The sequence below is a fragment of the Caenorhabditis elegans genome, chromosome IV (assembly GCF_000002985.6).
Source record: "Caenorhabditis elegans chromosome IV".
NCBI lineage: Eukaryota > Metazoa > Nematoda > Chromadorea > Rhabditida > Rhabditidae > Caenorhabditis > Caenorhabditis elegans.
The window spans coordinates 3444721-3466341 of record NC_003282.8 but is presented as its reverse complement, the minus strand read 5'-3'; the positions used below and the strand labels follow the sequence as shown (position 1 = coordinate 3466341).

Genomic DNA, 21621 nt, shown 5'->3' with positions numbered 1-21621 from the left:
TGTATATTTAAAAAAACATTTTATAGCTGATTCTTTGTTTATTCAATTCATTAATAATAAATAGTTCACATCAAAGCGTCACTGGGTACGGATGAATTTGATACACGGGAGAAGGAAATCATTTTCCGATTTTTATAATATAAAATGTGAAGAACAGTAGATGTCGGTATTCTTACAAACCAAACACTCGGTAGATTTGTCGATGGATTTTCAGGTCGTTTATAAGGAAATCCAAGAAATTGGTCGTCATAGATTCTCTCATCAATATCACTGTTTTCGAAGAAAGCTTTAAACTTTTTGAGCTTGTTCGAGTTCTGTTGGAATACCTGAAAAATCGTACATTTAAACAGGTAGGCCAAATACCTAAACTCACATTCTTTAATTCAAGAACATCTCCCATTGAAATCGACTCTAAATTCACCTCTGCTACCACAAAGTGTAAAAAATGTTGAATTTGGCCTGGAGCAGTAATCGATTTTATCAAAACTTCTTCTGCGTTTTTCCATTGGTCTAGTTGAACAACTTTATTTAAATTGAGTGGTTTCTTGGCCATAATGACTTCCGATTTTTGAATTTCGATAGTTTTCAGGGTGACGGGGTTTAACAACGGTAATATTTGCAACAAGGGTTTATGACCCAATGCTTGAATACTCAACTTTTTAACTGGGATTTGGCGATCCAAAGTTTTTCCAGCGCTCGAAATAACGTCTAGTAATTGTCTAGTTGCCAGTACAAGTATCTTTATATGTTCTTTATCGGGTCGTTCTCGTAATCGTGCTTGTGTTAAAGAAAAATCCAACCAAAGTTCTTGAATTTCAGATTTTTGATCTTTTAAATTCCGAATCAAATCAACTGCAAATGCTGAGAGGCTGAAACCCAGTTGCCATCTACCATGTGCAAAGCATATTTCTTCTCCGAATACGCCTTGATTATGTCTTTCCATTGCCGTGATCAATTTTGCAGTGGGATCTACATTGCTCAGACCAACATTTTCATATATCAATTTTTTCACGCCCATCTTGTGGAATACATTGACAGTTACGCACTCAATTTTGACCAAAGAGATTTCAAGTGCAACTATTTTGGAGTCAGGCTTCAGATTGGCAATAGATTCGTGAATTTTGCGCGAGGTTCTTTGAAGTCGGCAGCTGAAAATAAAATCGATTGCTAAGCCAGCTTTAAGTTTTTAAAAAAACCGTACATGTCTTTTCGTTCTAGGTGGTTTAGAATATTTTTCATGAGCAATGCATTCTGCAAAACTTTTGAGGAATGTTCTGATGTGCAAAGCGTGGTTTCTTCTGACTTCTGTAATTAAGATTTAAAGTTCGTATTTAAAAAAAAAAAAACAATTTCAGTTTTGGCAGGCTAACTAGCAGGTGAAAGTGCGCGTCAATGCTATTGGGCTTCCTTATCAGCATTTGGAGTCATGTACTCACATTGTTTTCCGGCACCCCATGGCCTAGTTTTTGATATTCTTCTGAGTAGAATATGGAAAACTCCTTATAGGTTTTCGAATATATGCATTCAATTTCGCGGTTATCAATTCCATTGATGCTCCATTCCCATAAAAAAGAATGTTTTGATTCTCCAAAAAGTTCGATCAGGCTGTTGTCAGTTATTGAATCGGCGATGCTATGAAACCGAATTTTGAAAATGTTGAGTGTTCCTTTAGTGGCCAGCTGAATAATAACCATGTTGTTAGTCAGGAATTATATTGAAATACCTCTTTGAGGACACGCAAGTCATCGATAGATAATATATCTAGTTGAACGGTTGCTTTTTGAAAATGTAAAATGCTTGCAATTGGTGTGCAGCATCCTTTAACGTATGCAGCTTTTGCATTATTCCATTGTTTCGTCTTAAGAATTTCTTGAAAATTGCTTTCTAGCTGTTCATCATTCTTTCGGAAGGTCAATTTGATAGTTTCCAGATAGTTTGAACTGATGAGTCGAATAATCGAGAGAATTTGAAGACTGGTGAATTCACATAACGAAACTAGTTTAAGTTTAAGTTCTTCCTGCCGGTCGTCCAAAAACGTTACAAGCCAATCGTACAACTGAACTGATTGAGACCACGCTGACATTCTTTTATCGAAATCTTCCTTGCCCCAATAATAAGGGCTCAATTCCACAAAAAATCTCTCGATTGCTGGAGAATCTTCCAAAATGGCTTGCAAATCATTGCAAAACACGGACATGAAGTCGGTATCCCGCACAAGTATGTTCTCATAAACCTGACGAGATAAGATCAGAGTGTGTCCGCCTTGTTGACGATACTCCAGAAAAAGTGTTTCGAGGGGAACTCGAAAAGAGAGCTTTAACCAGACAACATTAAGATCATGGTGCACATATGTTGCTTCAAGGTAATTTGTGTCTCTTGTGGGGAACAGCTTGAATGCATTGGCCATTGTAATCTGTAATTTTTTTCCAAATTAGATTTTACTAGTTCAGAATTTTCTTTTTTGTATGTGAAGTAGCGCCAGCCTAATTTTGTTTCTCGGTCGAACTCAAAAATGAGTATGAAGCTTTTTAAACTTTTAAACACCTTTTAAAGAAATGCAAACGCTCTCTATTAGGTCATGTTAGAAACGATTACTTTGACGCAGCTCCACAGTTTGAATGAATTTTTAATCACTTCAATTTTGTTACTTGTCAAAACTTTTATGCAATACTGAAATTGAAACCGGAAGAAATAAAGAACTTGATAAAAAACATCATACTTTTCTAAATTTGCCACATACCTTATGTTTTATTGTTTTCACTTATTTATCGGCATAATAAATAGGAAAACTGGTAGAAATTTCAAATCCCAAGCAAATGATTTTGAACTGACAGAGATTTGTCCAAGAAGTACTATGGTGGAGAACAGAGAGGGAGAAACAGACGAGAGACGAGGAAAAGCAATAGAGAAATAGAGAACAGTGTTGTGTGAGGATTGTTGTTTGAAAACGCCACTGTGGAAAAATTAAAATTATGGGAAATTGGAAACTAAAAACAATTACTGTGAAAATGGATTTATTCATCCTTGAATTTTGCAAAAAATTTTGTCGCACAAAAAGTGGGGCGGAGCGTAGCTAAGCATTAGAAAAGGGGCAGAGAAAAAAACTGTGCGGCTTGTGGAAGCTACGCTCCGCCCCACTTTTTAAAATTTTTTGCAAAATTCAATGCTTACTATCAGACAAAGATAGTTTCAAAAAAAAAAAACTAAAATCGCTCAATAGCTGTAGAATATGGATTCACGGTTGAATGCATGTCTAATAACACTTTGACGAACTTTTTCACGTTGAATGAAGTGAGCAGTGTAGTGACGTTTCGTCTGTTACTTCCCAAATATGACACTTGGATGATTAATGGTATAAGACAAGTATCGAGTATTATGCATTGGTATATGAATCCATTATCAACAAAGGAATATGGGACATGCCCCCTCGTATAAAACCATACAGAGATGATTTGATCGTTTCGGAAATAGCGACTTTTCGTTGATTGAAAAGGAATGCTCAAAAGACCACATGAGTTGGATTTGAATGCACTATAAGCCAGTGTTGCATCGGATCCGCTTAAAACTACCCGTGAGCTTGCAAGCATGCTTGGTGTCTCTCATAGCTTCATATCAGATGGCTTGAAATTGCTCGGCATGAGTAAAGTTCTTGTTTGATTCGTACCTCATTATTTGACCAGTTCCAGCCTTGGCCGCCGAGTTGAAATTTCATATAATCTCCTCACTCTCCACGCAGTGACCGTTGGTTGGGCTGGCTTATTACTAGAAACGGGAAGTGGGTGTTGTGCGCTAACCACCACAGGCAAGCCCAATGGATTGAAGAATGACAAACCCCACAGGATATTCCGAAATTCAGCCTTCACCCAAAAAAAAAAGTATGCTCTCTTTTTGGTGGGTGGTGGATGATCTCCTCTACTGGTTACATGAGGGTGAATTTATTACCGGAGAGACCAACTCAAGACAACTACGAAAATTGAAAACAGCAGTCAATCGTTCAGCCTTACAGGAGGAGAAAGTATATTTCCAACATTATAACGCTCAACCACATGTTGCAAAACAAGTGGTGCAGGAACTGACAGAATATGGATAAGTGATTTTCCCTCAACCACCGAATTCTCCTGACATTGCTCTAAGTGATTATTGGCTTTTCTCCGATCTGGCTCTTGCCCTTCAAGGTAGAGCTTCCATACCAAGAGAAAATTTCAAAACGGAGATCAAGCAATAGTCCCTGTCTGTTGGATTCTACAGGCAGGGGATCCACAAGTTACCTCAACGTTGGTAGGACATTGTTGATCATGATGGGGCGTATAACTGATTTCTTGTTGGAGTTTGCTTCGAGAAATAAATGATTAAAAAATAGGACAGGACTTTCATGACATCCTAATATATTTCGGCAACTTGCCAATTTGTTCCGGCAATTGGCAGATTTTGAATTCCGGCAATTTGCAGATCTGCCGGAAATTGATATTCCGGCAACTTGCCGATTTGCCGGAAAAATAGTTTGCCGTTCACCCCTGTTCCACACCTAAAATTAGAATCATTTATATCCTTTGAAAATTTATTTCAGATTACCTTCATATGGATTGGTTTTGGTTTTAAGAATAATTATTCCGTGTAACATTAATGATTAGTTTCATAAATAAGATCATAACTCCTCTGGTCATTCAAATTGCATATCTGGGAAGTAAACGATGGATTAAACATTCGTCAGTGAGATTCGGTTGGAAAACATTTGTCAAAGTAATTTTAGTGACTGAGAATTCCTCAACCGTTAACCCTGCTAGATAATAACTTTAACTTGATTTTATATAATATTTAAATGATATTATTAAAATGTTTATTTTAACAGTTTAATTGAAAAAAAACATCTGTCTTAATTTGGCCTTTGGAAGCCCCTGGAAATTTGAGTCCTACGATTTTCAATTATCGGTCACATGTATAAAGCTGCTACATTTTCCCAGGTGAAAAATTAATTGAAATGAAAGATTGAATGAAAATCAGTTTTTTGTTTCTACTGTGCAACAAAATACCTTCAGTTGATTGAAAGGTGGTGAGACCTCGAAACTATATCTTAAATTCGCTGTTCATTTTATGAACGTACAGTAGTTTTTTTTTTATATTTTGAAGATTCTCAGTATGACCCAACGGTGGGCGCAATAGCCATTCGGCAAATTTTTTATTGACAAATTTGCCGATTTGCCAGTTTGCCGTTTTGTCGGAAACTTTGATTTTTGGCAACTTGCCGATTTCACGATTGCCGAACATCAATTTGCCGGAAGTTTTTAAGGGATTTTATATGAGACGGAAACACTTGAAACTGTTCCATTTTTAATTTTTCCCCCATTTTCTTTATATATTTTCATAGAATTTGCTTACTTCTCAAAAAAACAATCACACGATGCGTACAAATTTGCCGATTAAAATTGAAATTTTGAAATTTCCAAAAAGGGGCAAAACAACAATTTGCCAAAATTTTTCCGGCAAATTCGGCAAATGGCAATTTGTCAGAAATTTCCACTTCCGGAAATTTGCCGATTTGTTAGAAATTTTCAAGTCCGGCAATTTGCCGACTTGCCGAAAATTTCAATTCCGGCAATTTGCCAATTTGCCGATTTGCCGGAAAAATTGTTTGCCGCCCACCCATTCAGGTTATTGAAAGAAGGTGAGCTTTCAAACTTTGATCCTATGTATTCTGTCCATTGTATGAACGTAGAGTAGTTTTTACATGTTGTAGACTTTCGACCCCTTCCTCCACTGTCTTTTGTATCAGTTCTCTAGGAGATTGCAGATTTTCAAAAAGGCGGCGCAGAGCTGGAAAACAAAGAGGCTCTAGCTATTCACCTGCTAACGAACTCAGGCAAACAACTTTTCATAAAACGGCCCCCGCAAAACGTCAACCTTATGAATTTGAACACTTTCATCGACGATCTCAATAAAGACAAAATAGCATACGTCTATATTCTCTTTGTTCTAATTTTTTGCGTCCTCATTCTGGTATTATTTCCATTGTATGTGTATGTCTTCAACATCAATCGCAATCAGGATAAAAATGTACTGTTTGGGTGACTTTTTTTGTGAATAACCAAAAAGATTTTCAGACGTTCCTATTTCCAATAATCAATCTTTTCTTCAAAATGATCAAGGTTACTTACATTTTACTATCGCTATTAGTTATTATCTTGCCTGTTTTCTATTCAAGTATTCCATTCCACGAAAATGAAGATTACAACGTGATAATTATATTGTCATCCTGTTTTCTGAATTTCATCCTGTTTCTACTATTCTACACCCTTATCCAAGTATTTCACCTATTAACATTCCTTCTTGCACTTGAGAGATTCGTTATCTACTTTTTCCCGTCAACTGAGAAATGTGTGTTGAAGGCGCAAAGGTTTATTGAAAAGAATATAAAGTATATATATTGGCTACTATTTTTTAAAGACACATTTCCCTTATTTTATTATTTCGCATCGGACTCGGCGATTGTTCAGAAAAAACGAATCCATATAGTGGACTGGTGTTTGGTATGTTTTAAAAGGCGTGGGCGGCAAATTTACAAATTGCCGGAATTGAAACTTCCGGCAATCGGCAAGCCGGTAAATTGTCGATTTGCCTAATTTGCGGGAAATCGGAAAATCGGCACATTGGCGGAATTGAAACTTCTGGCAAATTGGAAAACCAGCAAATTGCATGAAGTGGAAATTTCCGGGAACCGGTATATTGCCTGAAGTGGAAATTTCCGGTAAATCGGCAAGTTGCTGGAAGTGAAGATTTCCGGCAATGGCAAATCGGAAAATTTCCAGAGTTTATAATTTCTGGCAAATCGGAAAGCCGGCATATTGCTTAAAGTGGAAATTTCCGGCAAATGGCAAATCGGCAAATTACCGGAATTTAAAATTTCCGGCAAATTGGCAATCCGGCACATTGCCGGACTTGAAAATTTCTAGCAAACCGACAAATTGACAACTCGCCGAATTGCAAAAAAAATTTTTGCCGAACGGCCCACCCCGGTGTTTTGAGACTTCAGCTCATTTAGACCCTTTACTTCTTGTAGATACAAATTATTTTTTGAAGACTACTTAGGGCTACCATGTAGGCGTCAAAACGCCTCCCTACCTGCCTGACCTTAAGGCGACCTTTGCCTCAAATCCGCGCCTTTTTAATTTGATTTTTATCAAGCTGATAGAAATGAAAAATTTTGAAATTTGTGAAGGACAGGTTTCAGGCAGGTGCCAGGCTCTGAAAAATTCTTATTTCAGATATCCTATTACACTATCTTCATATTGTGTTTTGCTGCCAGCATTCTGTATATCCCAATACTAATTAGTGTTCGGAAGCGCGCTTATTTGCCCTCATTCCGTGAGAACAAACCCCAAAAGTGCATTTTCTGGCAGACAATAACTATAGCTTTTGTTAAAATCGTAAGTATTTTATCACATGTGAGTGCTTTTATTTTTGTGATTAAGACTCCGATATTGATGCTCATTGGTATAAACTCATATTATACTGACTTCTACACTTGCGCATTATTCTTCGCTCTAGCCGACATGTTCGTAACACCTATTATGGTACAACTGTGCTATTTGGGATGTAACAAGAAAAACTTAAATTCATTGAAGTCTTCATTCGAATTGAAAAAGTTTATAAGGGTCCTATGTGGTGGTGCGGAGCCCGTTGTGCATCCCCAGATTTATTCGATTGCCCACACACAACTGGTCAATGCACCATGTCTTGCAACTTAATTTTTTACTGTACTTATTTCGTCGAATATTTGAGATGTCAATAAAATTTTCACTATGAAAAAATAACTGACACACTTTTTATCAGTTGAACATTTTTTGATAAAACCAAAAATAATATATGAGCTGTTAAAGCTAACAATCTACGGAGTATTAAGAGCTTAAAAAGGACCAGAAATACAAAAATTGTACTTATGTCATACAAATATCCGATTTTTTGTTTCTTGCATTGTCTCACTTTTATGGTTTATGAAACTAGATGTACCAAGAACACTGTTCAGGGGCGGCCGGCAGTTGCCGTGCGGCAAATTTTTTCGTCGAAAAGTTCGGCAAATCGGCAAATTGCTGGTTTGCCGGTTTGCCGGAAATTTTCAATTCCGACAATTTGCCGGTTTGCTGATTTTCCGGAAATTTTTATTTTCGGTAAATTGCAGATTGGACGTTTGCATGATATCAAATTTTGCGGGAAATTTTTAGAAGTAAAAAACTGTGCCTTTTTAAAAAATTTTCCAGTTTTCTTCAGAGATTTTCAAAGAATTTGCTTATTTTTCAGAATATATGTAGGAACAAGATTTTGTCGATTAAAATTGAAATTCTGAAAATTCCAAGCAAATTGTGCGAAACCACAATTTGCCGGAATTTTTTTGGCTATTGCCAATTTGCCGGAAATTTTCAATTCCGGCAATTTGCCGGTTTGCTGATTTTCCGGAAATTTTTATTTTCGGTAAATTGCAGATTGGACGTTTGCATGATATCAAATTTTGCGGGAAATTTTTAGAAGTAAAAAACTGTGCCTTTTTAAAAAATTTTCCAGTTTTCTTCAGAGATTTTCAAAGAATTTGCTTATTTTTCAGAATATATGTAGGAACAAGATTTTGTCGATTAAAATTGAAATTCTGAAAATTCCAAGCAAATTGTGCGAAACCACAATTTGCCGGAATTTTTTTGGCTATTGCCAATTTGCCGGAAATTTTCAATTCCGGCAATTTGCCGAAGTGCCGGTTCGCCGGAAAAATTTTTCGCCGCCCTTTTAGAGGTTTATACTGAAAGGGTCACATGGCGGGTTTTGTTTAGCAAATTTTTGAAATTACGAAAACTAAAAATATTATTGATTTTGTGTTGTAGACTCTGACTATCCAAACAACTCGGCAAATTCTGAAAATATACTTTTTCAATATCTGCACGGCGAATTCGGCAAAATTGGCAAATTTGCTAAGGTCGTCATGCTCGGTAAATCGCAATAGTTTTTGGAGCTCAAAAAAAGCCAAAATTAATGGTAAAATTAAGCTTACCGAGCTCGACAAATCCGGCAAATTTGCCGAGCTGGACAAACGGCAAGTTCGGCAATTTTTCCGCATTAAATTGCGTTTGATGTTTGAAATTGTTCGAAATGATTAGAATTCGTCATTAACATGATTAAAATTTCACCTGCATTGGAAAAAGTTTTGCAGCTATTGCATTATCCTTTGCAAGTTTTCCCAAAAAAACTATGAACTCAACAATCGAAACCTTTTTTTCGTCCCTTGTTTCGAAAGAAAACGACACGTTCTGGTTTTGGTTTTATAATATTTTGGGCTCCGTCTACTTTCTCGGACACTTGTTTTACGTGTACGTTTTTAATGCAATTCGGGATGCCGATACAAAGGTAATTAAATATTGTTCTTTAATTTCAGAAAAAAAACTATTTCTTCAGGATCCCCTCTTCGCAATAATGAATCACATTTTCAAAGCCATAAGAATAGCCAGCGTCCTACTACTGCTCATATTCATAACTTTAATTCAGTTAGGCTTGCAAAACTTTAAAAAAGAAGATTTAACAAAAGATGGCTCTGCACCAACTTTTTCTGATTTTTTGGATCACCCAGCAATACTAATTTTTCTTGTAATCAGTGTGATTATCTCTTTCATCTGTGGTATCTCCATCTACATCATAGCTCAAGTATACCACATTTTCATATTCCTTCTATCGGTTCAATCCTTCATGGTTTGGTTTTTCCCGAAACTCGGTCCAAAAATGCGGAAAATTCATAGAAGTATCACAAAGAAAGCAATACACTTTTACTGGATACTCTTTCTTTTACAAGCTCTCTACACTTTTATCGAACCTTTTTATCAACTAATTTCATATTCACTAAACCCTCCAGTAAAAGAGCTGGCAGATTGGGAGAAAGTTTACACTGTTTGTTTTTTCCCTGTTCTTGCTAACATTATGCATCTTGCCGTATTAATTTTCGGACGGAAACGAGCAATTTCTACTTATCAGAGTAGCCTACAGAAGTATGTTCTCTGGCTGACGAGCTTCGGAGGTGCAGCCAGTTTGGTAGGTATCCTTGTGAATTTTTTGAATTTTTCCACATTTTGACTGAGCGCTAGTTGTACAAGCTTCCTTATGCCAAGTTAAAAATGTATAAAAAGCAAATGCTAAACTCACTGTGCTTCAAAATCGTTCAAAATTTTTTTCCCAGGCACTCGTGGTCTACACTATTATATATTCCAACCAAGATGAGTTTCCTGAAGTTGAGGTGTTTTTCTATTACTTGTTGGTGACCCATGCATTATACAAACTTGCTACTTAGTGTGCAACAGACACAAATTGGCAGCTCTGATAGTTTCATTCAAGTTCAAACAATTCATCAAAATTATCATATGCAGTCAACATTCATATGTGCATCCGCAGACAAGTTCGATTTCCGTGCAACAAAGATTTTGAATTAATTTTTGAATAAAGTTGATAAAGTACCCGATATGTTTTTACAAGTCCTAAATACAAATGTGCTGGCTTAGGCTTAGGCTTGGGCCTAGTTTTAGGCTTAAGCTTAGGCTTAGACCTAGGCTTAGACCTAGGCTGAGGCTTAGGCTTAGGCTTAATTTTGGGCTTGAGCTTAAGCTCTGGCTTAGGCTTAAGCCAAGGCTAAGACTTAGGCTTAGGCTTAGGCATAGGCATAGGCTTAGGTTTAGGCTTATTCTTAGGCTTAGGCTTAGGCTTAAGCTTAGGCTTAGGCTTAATCTTAGGCTTAGGCTTAATCTTAGGCTTAAGCTTAGGCTTAAGCTTAGGCTTAAGCTTAGGCTTAAGCTTAGGCTTAAGCTTAGGCTTAAGCTTAGGCTTAAGCTTAGGCTTAAGCTTAGGCTTAAGCTTAGGCTTAAGCTTAGGCTTAAGCTTAGGCTTAAGCTTAGGCTTAAGCTTAGACTTAAGCTTAAGCTTAAACTTAGGCTGGGGGGAGAAGAGAGAAAAAAGGAATTCTAGAAAACTCAAGAATTCAACAAAAAAAATTGAAAAAAGCCAACATATAAAACAACCAGGAAAAAAAGAGTCTGGCAAAATTCCCATGAAAAATCGGCCAAAAATTCCACAAAAAAAGGCAAAAGATCAAAAGTTGCTGACAAACAGCTTATCGAGGTTTGAGGGTTGAATTACAAACTAATGATTGTCTTATTATACCATTTAATAGTTTTGCTTTTCGATCGCAATACGGTAGCAGTACGTGCACAGTGTTGATATGGAAATTTTCAGCTGGCTAATAGAGACTGCATCAAAAATGAAAATTCTATATCAGCAGCTGATTATTCATGATTTCATGTGTTGGAAATTTGCTTAACATCACTGTGATATTGTAATCTGAAATAGTAATCTTTTCCCACATTCAATCCGGCGAAGTTTCCTCCCAGTGGGTTGGTCAGGAACAATTCCACAAGCACCGTACAGTACTCCTACAGTGCACTGACAAAAAATTGAAACGGTTTTCATATACCTACATACATAATACATTGTCAATCAATTAATGCATTAGTTCAACTCAATCATCCAGTAGACTCGTTAAAGTTGTGTTTGGGAAATCGAATATACTTGTGGATGTACAGTAGGACTCTCACTATCAGAACCGCATAAAACTTGCACAAACTTTTTAAATTTGAATGATGAAATCAAAGCGTTCACGTTTCTCTTGTTACATCCCAAATAAGACACTTGAATCAATAGAGGTGTTATAAACAAGTCGAATATAATACAGACAATTATAAAAAACTTCAGTTCTACCTCATCCAAAGTTATAAGCAAATATAAAGGAATCTTAATGAAACGCGTTTATTAAAATTCATTAATTTAAGACTTACAATTTTTACAACAGTTGCAGCAATCGTTTGCCAAAAAATAAACTTTTGTGGTTCATTTTCTTGAAAAGAGGGCAAGTGAGCACGCTTTTGTATACTTATCATTATTGGAATGTATAGAAAACTGGCGAGAACTGGCAAAAAAAAGATGGTGTAATAAAATGCCTGAGCCATTGCAAAAATTCATATTATATGTTAATATATAAATGATCAAACTTACAAAATATATAAAGTACACATCAATGCCGCCTTTCAAATTTACATGCTTCCAGAGCGCATATATCAGAGCAAGTATATCTTTCACGATCAAGAGACAATACGCAAATTTTATGTGTTTCGTGACGTATGTTTGAAATTTTAACACTATTTTCTCACTCGACGGAAAGAAATAAATAGTAAATCTTTCGACAGCCATTAGAAATGTAAAACAGTGAAACAACTGATTCATCAAAAAAAGCGTTAATAATGATGCGACGATGGCCAAATTAGTGAAAAGTTGGGGTGTGTCTACCATCTCTTCATCAGCATCCAGTTGGAAGTTGGAAGGAAGTGTGGAAAAATACACACACGTTTTGATTATACATATAATTAGGCACACAATTAGTATGTAAGCCACTTTATTCATTTTGAAAATGTGATCGATAATTGGGAACATGAATGTCTAAATATATTCTTTCATTATAATGAATACACATATGTATACACATATATATATTCATCAAAACCCCCAACCAATACCTTTTCATCCTGTTTGCGGTTATAGTTGAACACATACATGTAAAACGGAAACAATATCAGATAGATCACAAGAAAAACAAAGACTGAAATAAAGTAAAGATATATAGATCCACCATCACAAAATTCCAAATATAATAAATCCCAGTGCATGATATCCGAGTTTGTGAAGCTAATCAACTGATTTTAGAGAAAACACCCTGGGCTTTTCTGAGAACAGGTGATAGATTTGCATCTATTCAGAATGGCAAACCTGAAACCCCAATCAATGATCAGCGAATTTGTTAATTCGTGCAAAAAGGGAATATTGATTCGAAGAAAAAAAAAAACTTTAAACTGTCATAACATTGTTCATATTATTGTTCAGATTAGGGCTCCCATGAGGACTGGGTCGCAATGCGACCTACGACTATGTTTTTTTTGCAAATTTTTTTGCGGCTAATCTGCCCGTTTTCATTTTATATAAAAAAGTCACTTGGTGCTAGACTGTCCCATTATGGTTTGATCTACAAAAAATGGGGGAATTCTCTGACACCACGAAGTGTCAATTTCCTGATAAACTTTGGCAATTTTTAAAATTGGTTCTTGTAGCCACTGATATCAGCTACCATCTAGCGTTTTTTCTTATCGATAGCCCGCGCAGTTTTAACGCCATTCCCTTGTAAGTAGATCAAACCGAAATTAGACACTCTGACAACGCGTGAAAACTAGTGAAATTTTTAAAAAACCCAGCAATCAAATTTTTTAAGGATTTGAAAATTTTGATAGGTTAACAGCTCGTAAGTGTAAGTTTTTCTTTGAAGATTATATTGTCAAAGTTTGAACCTACCTAATTTTTTTCACTTTTGAAAAAGTAGAAAATTGGTTTCTTAGAATCTTTGCTTCCCATTCCTGCCAGATAATAATAGCACAAAAAAGGCATACTCCTTTTTCTCATATTCTCCTTTACATAGCCTCAAATTTTCTTTGAAGGGAGGTACATTTAGCCGCCACCACATCGCCACCCACCCCATAAAGAAACGCATGTTTACAACCTATTCAAATATTAGCTCCATTGAGATAGTATCTACACTACTGCCGTACTGTCTGATTATCCTTCCCTGTAGGAACCCTTTTTGAGTAGATTTTTACAATCACCCTACAACAAGACACAATGTTTTTTGGGGACCAAGGACCAGTTTAATTTTAATAAAATCAACTTTTGATTTGTTTTCCGAACAAAATTTAATTTCAGCTGCGTATTCTGAAATGGAATGCCCGTTAAAAAAACAGAATGTGTAGTGCGGCGCGGAACCCCGAACGTGTCGGCCGCGCACTTCATTGCGCAAACACATCAGCTTGCGGCGTCATACCCAAAGAGCCCTAGTTCAGATATGAATCTTAAAAAAAAAACTTTATCAAATCCACTCTGAAAACGTTTAAGCGGCGGACATCTGGCGAGCCCATTTTCAACGATTTCCATTGAAGAAGGGAGGCGTTTTCAAGAAAAACAATTTTAGTAATACAGTAATTTTCAAACTATATACTTATTTTTTAGTTAACTAGAAAAGTCTAACAACAACAATAAAGCTCGGAGAAACGTTGAAATTAGCATAATAGTTTTTCTTCCACTAGTTTCGAAAATCTAGTTACCTAAGCTTTTAAACACAAATTCTTAATTGAAATATTTATTTCTTCAAATTAAGCAATTTCAACAGTATTTAATGACTGAAAACCATCTCCCAAAAAATATTTTATTGTGGTATTTTGGACAGTCTTGCACCCAACGCTGCTGCACAATCAACTGAAGTTTTGACGTTGTTAGCACATCTAAAAATTGTCTCGTTTTTTTTGGAATAAAAATAATTTGAAAATATCATACGGTGATTTGGTACATCTGACGTCTTTTGTTCCTGAAAATGCGGATCCAACTGATTTTATGTAATCTATAACAAAGCATTCTGAATATTTGTTTGAAACCCATTTTGCAGTTATCTGAAAAATAATTGGATTTTGTTAAAGTTGGAGCTTGCAATGATATAAACTGGACCCGAATTTTAATGTTTTTTCAAAATTTTTAAAAATTCAAAAATTATTTTTGAATTTCCTTTTCGGCTCTCTAAAAGCTTTTTTTATAAGAAACAGTTTCCATAAAAAACGAAGTTATCGATTTTTAAGCCTATTTCAAAGTTTTTGGCAACTTTTTTCGGGTTTTCAAAAAATGGAAACAACCTTTTTAAAACTAGAAACATTTTACAACTTTTCGAACATTCACGGCCCATTTTCTGCCATTTTAAAATACATACTAAGACGACTTCATCTTTAAAAGTTGAGTTGAAAAAAAACATGTGAAGTTGGAAACATTATCTCTCAAAAACTGAGCCATTTTGAAGAAAAATTGATTTTCTTACAATACATCCCGTTCTTTTATTGTAATTTTCCATAACTTCTGAGCACTCCTTTTTGGTGCTCCACGAATCTGATATAGTATCAGCTGGAGTTGAAAATCCAAAAACTGAAGGGAATACCAAACAAATAGTAAGTAACAGAAATAGAAAATGGTTCATTTCTAAGAGTTTTCAGTTTTTTTAACAACTTTAATTTTGTTTTATTTGATGCAGCTGAAAAATGCCCGTTTTATACTCATAAATGTACTCAAAAACTGCACGTAATGTTTTTGTTAAATCCAGTAAATTGTGAGTAAGTGCAGTAAAAACATAATCTCTTTATTTTCATACTCACATTGTACTGAAATCCGCTAGACTTTATTTTGTGAGTCACGTAATCGTCGCACTTTTCAACATTTTAAAACAAAACGTGAAAAATTGCAAATAAAAAGAGATTTGAAGCGGTATAAAAATGGAATATTTACACAATTCCCAACCAGTCATGTTTTTTTCATTTGTCTTATACTATTGATCGCTGAAATAATAACTCTCGAATGTTCTCCACCTACCAATATAATTGGTGAGACATTCAATTCATCGAGAAGCTGTTACTCTGATTACATGAAAAGCAATTACATGGATGGATGCATGGTAGAAAAATGAATACTTTTTAAACATCTTAATTATAGAAAATGACTTCCAGGTAACTGCCACGTGGAGTGTCAGAACTCCTTCGAATTGTTTTGTATCTGAATATAGCAAGTATTCCCAAAAAAACGTTGGCACAAGACCCAGCCTGCAAAATCTAGCTGCAAAATGCTCAAAAACACCGTAAAGTTCCTTATTTTCTTACAATTAGAAAAGAGTAGATATTGATTCCAGATGTGGTGCAATGAATAAGAGTCGACCTGTGAAGAAGCATTTTACGGCAGGATCAATAAGATTCCAAGTGATGCTTTTCAAGTTTAATGTTTTCTTGGCAAATGCCTCTTAACTATTGAAAATCAAATAAACATGTATCTTATAAACTTTTAAACGCCTACAACAGTAAGCATATTATGGCATAAATCGCACAAACACTGCGCGACAAACGGAAAAAGGTGAAGCTCGTTTGCAAAAATACTTGCCTTGATAAAAACCACTGAAACCGGTTAAGTCCAACATTTGATCATGTCTTAGCGTTTTTTTTAAGGTTTGTTCCATAAATCGCTCATAATTTTCAGTTTATCCTCATTCAAATACTGTGTGACAAACGGAAAAAGGCCGTTTTTCAAAATACTTGCTTTTTTTAAATTGCAAATAGGTTGATTTTTTAAAACTACTTTTTTAGCGATATTCAAGCTTCAGTGTATTGTGCATAATCCCGCAATAAAATTAATTGAAAATTAAATTTAAAATAAATAAAGGCAAACGATTTTTTCAAGCGAATTGGGAAACTTCCGGAATTGAAAATTTCAGCCAAATCGAGAAACCGGCAAACCGGCAACTTGGCGGAATTAAAACATTTAGATAGATCGGCAAACAGGCAGTTTGCCGAACGACGTTCTTGAAAAAAAAAATTCCCTTTGACGCACATTATTTCGCGATTTATCCAAAAAAATGTGTCATACAAAATTTTTCCACGGAGATATCAGCATCCGAAGTGAGTGCGTTTTTTGAGCTTAGGGGTTCTACAATACCTCAGGTTTTCGTCTGCAATAGTGTGCAGAACATCCAAACTAGAAAAAACTACAAACATTGCATTTTTCTATAATATCTGATCAAATTTTGAAAAGTTTTCGAAAAAAAATTTGGAAAATTTGATAGATTGAGGTAGTCAAAGAGCATTTGAAGGTAGTCAATGAGCATTCATCTCATCTCCATTTTTTCCGGAATTTTAGGAAATGAAAAAGAGCACGACCTTCTTAGACATCAAAAAGTAACATGTTATTGAAAATTCAGACTTTTCAGCGTGAAAAACTGAAAATTCTGAAAAATTAGATAAAGGTAGTCAATGAGCATTCGAAACTAGTCAATGAGCATTTGAAACTAGTCTATGAGCAAAAGGTAGTCAAAGTTAGTCAATGAGCAGTTAGTCAATGAGTGTTTGCCAAAAATGTTTTGACAGCACCCGTGCACCAAAAAGCTTCTTATTGGTTTTCGGGTTAAAATTATGAAATGGTATATGTTTTTGAAGAAACTGCCGACTGAGATGTAGGATTCGTCGTTCAAGATCCAAGATGAAATTTTTCTGAAACCTGGTTTTTATTTACAAAAACTTCAGCATACCTATGTATAAAACACCTACTCCTACCTAACTTTCGTAAAGTTTCGTAAAGTTTCAGTTCTCATTTTAAGCATTCCCGCTTTACTTATGTTCAAAAATTTTCAAAATTTTCATAAAACACATAACAAAGTACCAATATTTCCCAGTTTCCTTCAGCAAAAAATATTACCTCATACTGAACATTTCAATTTGTACGTCGGAATGTGAACGTCTTGCTCACAAATCTGGCCTGGTGCAGAAGTATAGAACAATCCTGGGAAATATCTTACTAATTGCTATTTTGTCGCTATGATATCAAAATTTCCTAGCGCAGGTGAAAAAGCAATCTGACACCAAACTCCCACAAAACCAAATATGATGCAGTGACAAATCACACTTTATTCCTGCTAAGAATATCATTATCGATCGGCTCTTTGTAAAATGGATACATATTGCTCACCTACATATAAGAATACCTACTTCGACTCCCCAGAGTTTTTTGTAGCAACTCTCCATGCTGTCGGCTGTATTTCCATCCCAGTCAATGTTCTTGGAGGTTATTGTATTTTGCTGAAAACTCCAAAAATTATAGTGACAATGGTTTTTGGTTAGTTCGGAAACAACTTTTCGGGGTGCAGCAACTGTTTTGTTTCAGTTACCGGGTGCGCTATTGTCGTTGTCGTGGAAAACCGGTTGTTCATTCTGTTAATCAACCCAAAAATATGGAAACACGCGAGATATCCATTCTTAGGATTCTTCTACTTTACAGCTTTTGCAACTTTTGTTCCAGTTTATATTGAAATGCCGCCAGGGATTGAATATAAGAAAGATTTCATCATACAGGTAATTTTAGATGTGAAATGCTAAGGCTCAAGAAGGCTGTTAGGCCAATCTGAGTAGTCCTTTCATGTCTACAATTTCAGTAAACCTAGTTATCTCACAAGATAAGTTGGCCTAAGTAGCCTACGGCCTAAGTATACCTAAGTAGCATATACCTAAAGAAGCCTAAGTATCCTACAATCAAATTAAACTGAAATACTTAAGAAGTAGGCCAGAACACCCATAAGAAGTAGGCCTTAAAAATGATCCTATAACCAAGTAAACCTAATAGTTAATGGCCTTCGACCTAATTAGGAAGACTACACCCTAAATAGACCTTAATACCCTAACTAAAAAAACCTGTGTTAAGAACGACTTAAGAAGGCCTAAATAGCCTACGACCATGGCTCAAGTAGACCTAAATAGATCAGCGACCCAAGCAAACCTAAATACCCTTAGACTTGTAAAACCTAAGACCTAAGTAGACCTTCTGACTTACCTCGTCTGACAAACTAGAACGCCTGTCTTTGCACCAAAACTCTCGTGCTGCCATTTTTCCAATACGGCCCAGGTCTGAAAACGACCTAACTTCCTTCAGTTACAACACCAAATTTCAGGCCCTCCCATGTCTACCCGAAGCTGCTCGTGCTCTTCCCCTCTACCTTTCCGTTGAAAACAAATGGCAATTTCTGATGTGGACCGTAGGTGAATCAACTCTATTCTGCGTCACTTGTCTTGCACTCTTCTTACAAATCTACCGTGCTCTTCAAACATATGGCGAAGTCCGTTCGAAACAGACATTGGAGCTCCAGAAGAAGCTGTTCAAGGCCATTTTTATGCAATTGGCAATTCCATTTTCCATCATCTCCATGCCAATGATTTACTACGCCTATACAACATTTTTCAACGCTATTTTGAATAGTATTATGTTTATTATAATCTCATGTCATGGTCTTATATCAACAATTGTGATGCTCACTGTGCAGAAGCCTTACCGAGAGTTTATTCTAGGAGGATTTGAGAAGTTTTTGAGACGGAAGATGCCTCGTGATCTTGATTTGGGGAGAGTTTCAAATTTGGTTAATTCAAGAGTTATGACTAATCAAATGTTTTGAATGAAGAATTTTTATTGTTCGATATTATTTTCATTTTTTTTTAGCTTGGAACTATAGTACCTAGTAAGAAGGTGAAATCAAATATCATCGGCAAATTGAGTTAACCTTGATATTCTGACATTTAGTACATGGGTAACGAGACTACTTTATTTTTTGAGTAGCCACAGATTGAGAAAATCCTCTCACTAGTTTAATTTGCACTGATTTACCTGGCTGTAACAGGATGGAGAGCCGATGATATTTGCCTTGGCTCAGGGTTCTGTTCTTTCAAATCTTTCCGTCTAGACCCAGTTCTCAAAAAATGTTCTACACATTTGAATCCAAAAATCACATTCACAAAACCTTCTTTCACAGCTACTTTAAATCAATTAGTATTGGTAACTCATAAAGAAACTTACAGAAATTATGTTACGAGATAATCCATAAGGTGATCTATGTACATCGTCTCATTGTGTTATTGTATAACCGGCTCAGAAGTTAGAAAGTCCAGTAGAGGACAGCTTAGGTTTTTGAGTGCCCACAGGGTTTTTAACGAATTATTCTCTGAACTTTTGGATTTATAGATCACATAAAAAAAAGTAAGAAGGAAGATAAAACATGCTGCTTCAGACATTATTTTATTGGATTTTAAGTAGTAACTGGATTACTATAGGATCATCATGAAGCACTTAAAACGTTTATTAATTTTCAAGAACAGAGAACTGAAGAACCACGACATGAAGTTGGTGGAGGACAAGCTGAACACGCTTTTCCTTCCTTGTATCGTGGAACATAATCATCAAGTTCTTTGATAAATCTTCCAGGTTCCGCACCACCATTCACAGGAAATTTAAAGTCCTCATATATTTGCTCTTTGTAGTAACAGACGAACAACACATTCTCCGAACAATTGTTGAATGCGCAGCCAATAGATTTTGAGGAGATTAGCTGGAAATTTCACGAAGTATTTATGTAGGGAGCTGATGATATTGTAACTAGGGATGTACGGCTGGCTGATTTTTTCGGCTGTCGGCAAAAGCCGACATCCGGCCCACAAAAAATTATGGCTGTCGGATCTCAGACAAACGCTTAGTCGTCTAATTAGATTTCAACCATATTTGTTTAGAAAATCCATATTGCATTATATTTGCTCCATATTAGATTAGAAATCCACGAATTTGTCGGCTGTCAGCCGACAGCCCCCCCTCCCCCCCAATCCCTGGTTGAAACGCACTTTTTTGAACCAATCATCATTAATATAGCCTCTACGAAAATCCATCTCCAATATCTTGAATCGATACAGTACCTAAATAAGGAATAATGCATTATTTATTTATATTATAGTTTTTGACTTACTGGATCTTTTATGTGTTCTTGTAAATTAGCGTCCAGGAAACTATACGTAACAGGAAATTTCGGTTTATGTACGCGTAAGTCCTGATAACTGGGACATGAATCCACATAGGCTTGAGCAAGAGCCGCTAGACGGCAGTTCCATTTCTGAATAATTTATGCAATGTAGTGGGATTGCTGTGACTATTATTTCATTAATAGATGATACATTTTCCGTAGAACATTTGTTTTATTTATTGTTTACCAGCTGTTCGCATGCGCTAAAGCGTATGCTTCGACTGGCTTACTTTCTCTAGGAGCAATCAATCCTTCTAGAATAATCCAAAATTTTCTCGGGTACTAGTCCTAAATCACCCCGCCACTTTTTTCTTTTTTTTCAAATAAAAACGTGTGGAGTTTTTGTATTTTTGGGCTTAGAAAATAACCATTTCTAAGCCTAAAGAAGGAAAATGGACATCACGTTTTATTAAAATGGATAATATTAAAAAGTGGCGGGGTGATTTAGGACTAGTACCTTTTCTCGATTTTTTCCGACGGTTCCAGAACAATCCAGAATTTTTTTTTTGGAATTTCCATGAGTTTCCCAACATTTGAATGACTATATAATAAAGGCATACCAAAACAGTAGGACCCAACACAGTAAAATTTAAAATCGTGGTATTTAAATAAAAATGCTCAATAAAAATTCGTCACCAAATAAGGCCTTCAAACAACAAACATCGCATACCAGTTTCAGCATTCCTGCTGCAGGTGCCAATGGAATTGTAATATCAGGAAACTGCAACTTCATTGTGAATGTCCCATTTGCAATTTCGGATCTCAAGTTGTTATAGGCGTTGAGAATATCCTTGTGGGCAATAGCAGAAGCTAGATTCAAAAACAAAAATGTAATGCAATTCATTAGGAGGAGGTATGGTAATAACAGATCAAAACATTTTATACGCTCCTTAAACTTGTACACGTTGCCCATTGTATTGTTTACGAGCTGCGCCGTCTACGTAATGTGATGTTTATAATATTAACAAAAAACTAGACACAGGTTCTCATTTAGTGGGCTCGCTCCATTAGAGGCAAGTTACACGATTACTCTCTAGATTTATCCCCTGAACTACAGGCCATTGTGGGCCTCTGAAACTAAAATGTGTTCTAGTTATAATAGTATC

At 35.8% G+C, this 21621-nt stretch overlaps 3 protein-coding genes, 1 long non-coding RNA gene and 5 pseudogenes across 9 annotated transcripts; 5 read left to right on the top strand and 4 right to left on the bottom strand.

Moving 5' to 3' along the window:
- Positions 1–4: 4 nt before the first annotated feature.
- On the bottom strand, positions 5–2955 carry F58E2.4 (F-box domain-containing protein). The gene is made up of 6 exons (NM_067951.3): positions 2741–2955; positions 1724–2413; positions 1437–1679; positions 1202–1305; positions 374–1148; positions 5–326 (listed from the first exon to the last, which is right to left on the bottom strand). Exons 2-6 carry the CDS (start codon positions 2405–2407, stop codon positions 66–68), a joined length of 2067 nt encoding a protein of 688 aa, NP_500352.1. The 5' UTR covers positions 2408–2413; positions 2741–2955; the 3' UTR covers positions 5–65.
- Positions 2956–3412: 457 nt separating this feature from the next.
- Positions 3413–4315, top strand: F58E2.8 (annotated as a pseudogene). Its single transcript is given in 4 exon segments — positions 3413–3502; positions 3505–3723; positions 3732–3891; positions 3972–4315. Coding segments are annotated over 4 exon segments (813 nt in total).
- Positions 4316–5901: 1586 nt separating this feature from the next.
- On the top strand, positions 5902–7742 carry srz-22 (annotated as a pseudogene). The gene is made up of 5 exons: positions 5902–6051; positions 6099–6185; positions 6231–6524; positions 7260–7421; positions 7467–7742. Coding segments are annotated over exons 1-5 (969 nt in total).
- Positions 7743–9228: 1486 nt separating this feature from the next.
- Positions 9229–10449, top strand: srz-88 (annotated as a pseudogene). Its single transcript is given in 6 exon segments — positions 9229–9384; positions 9433–9521; positions 9630–9882; positions 10205–10222; positions 10224–10280; positions 10282–10449. Coding segments are annotated over 6 exon segments (741 nt in total).
- Positions 10450–11553: 1104 nt separating this feature from the next.
- Positions 11554–12734, bottom strand: srz-23 (Serpentine Receptor, class Z; the record flags this gene model as incomplete). Its single annotated transcript, NM_067949.2, has 4 exons — positions 11554–11805; positions 11850–12011; positions 12067–12507; positions 12585–12734. 4 exons carry the CDS (start codon positions 12732–12734, stop codon positions 11554–11556), a joined length of 1005 nt encoding a protein of 334 aa, NP_500350.2.
- Positions 12735–14314: 1580 nt separating this feature from the next.
- On the bottom strand, positions 14315–15451 carry F58E2.11 (annotated as a pseudogene). The gene is made up of 3 exons: positions 15303–15451; positions 14443–14555; positions 14315–14390 (listed from the first exon to the last, which is right to left on the bottom strand). Coding segments are annotated over exons 1-3 (338 nt in total).
- A 155-nt stretch (positions 15452–15606) lies between these two features.
- linc-158 lies at positions 15607–15972 on the top strand. Its single transcript, NR_101897.1, has 2 exons — positions 15607–15778; positions 15830–15972. It is a non-coding gene; the product is annotated as a long non-coding RNA linc-158 (long non-coding RNA).
- Positions 15973–17633: 1661 nt separating this feature from the next.
- F58E2.6 lies at positions 17634–19126 on the top strand (annotated as a pseudogene). Its single transcript has 3 exons — positions 17634–17799; positions 17848–18035; positions 18629–19126. Coding segments are annotated over exons 1-3 (852 nt in total).
- Positions 19127–19763: 637 nt separating this feature from the next.
- Positions 19764–21428, bottom strand: F58E2.5 (SCP domain-containing protein; the record flags this gene model as incomplete). The annotated part of the gene is made up of 4 exons (NM_067948.2): positions 19764–20053; positions 20340–20411; positions 20462–20605; positions 21186–21428. 4 exons carry the CDS (start codon positions 21426–21428, stop codon positions 19814–19816), a joined length of 699 nt encoding a protein of 232 aa, NP_500349.1. The 3' UTR covers positions 19764–19813.
- Positions 21429–21621: the final 193 nt, after the last annotated feature.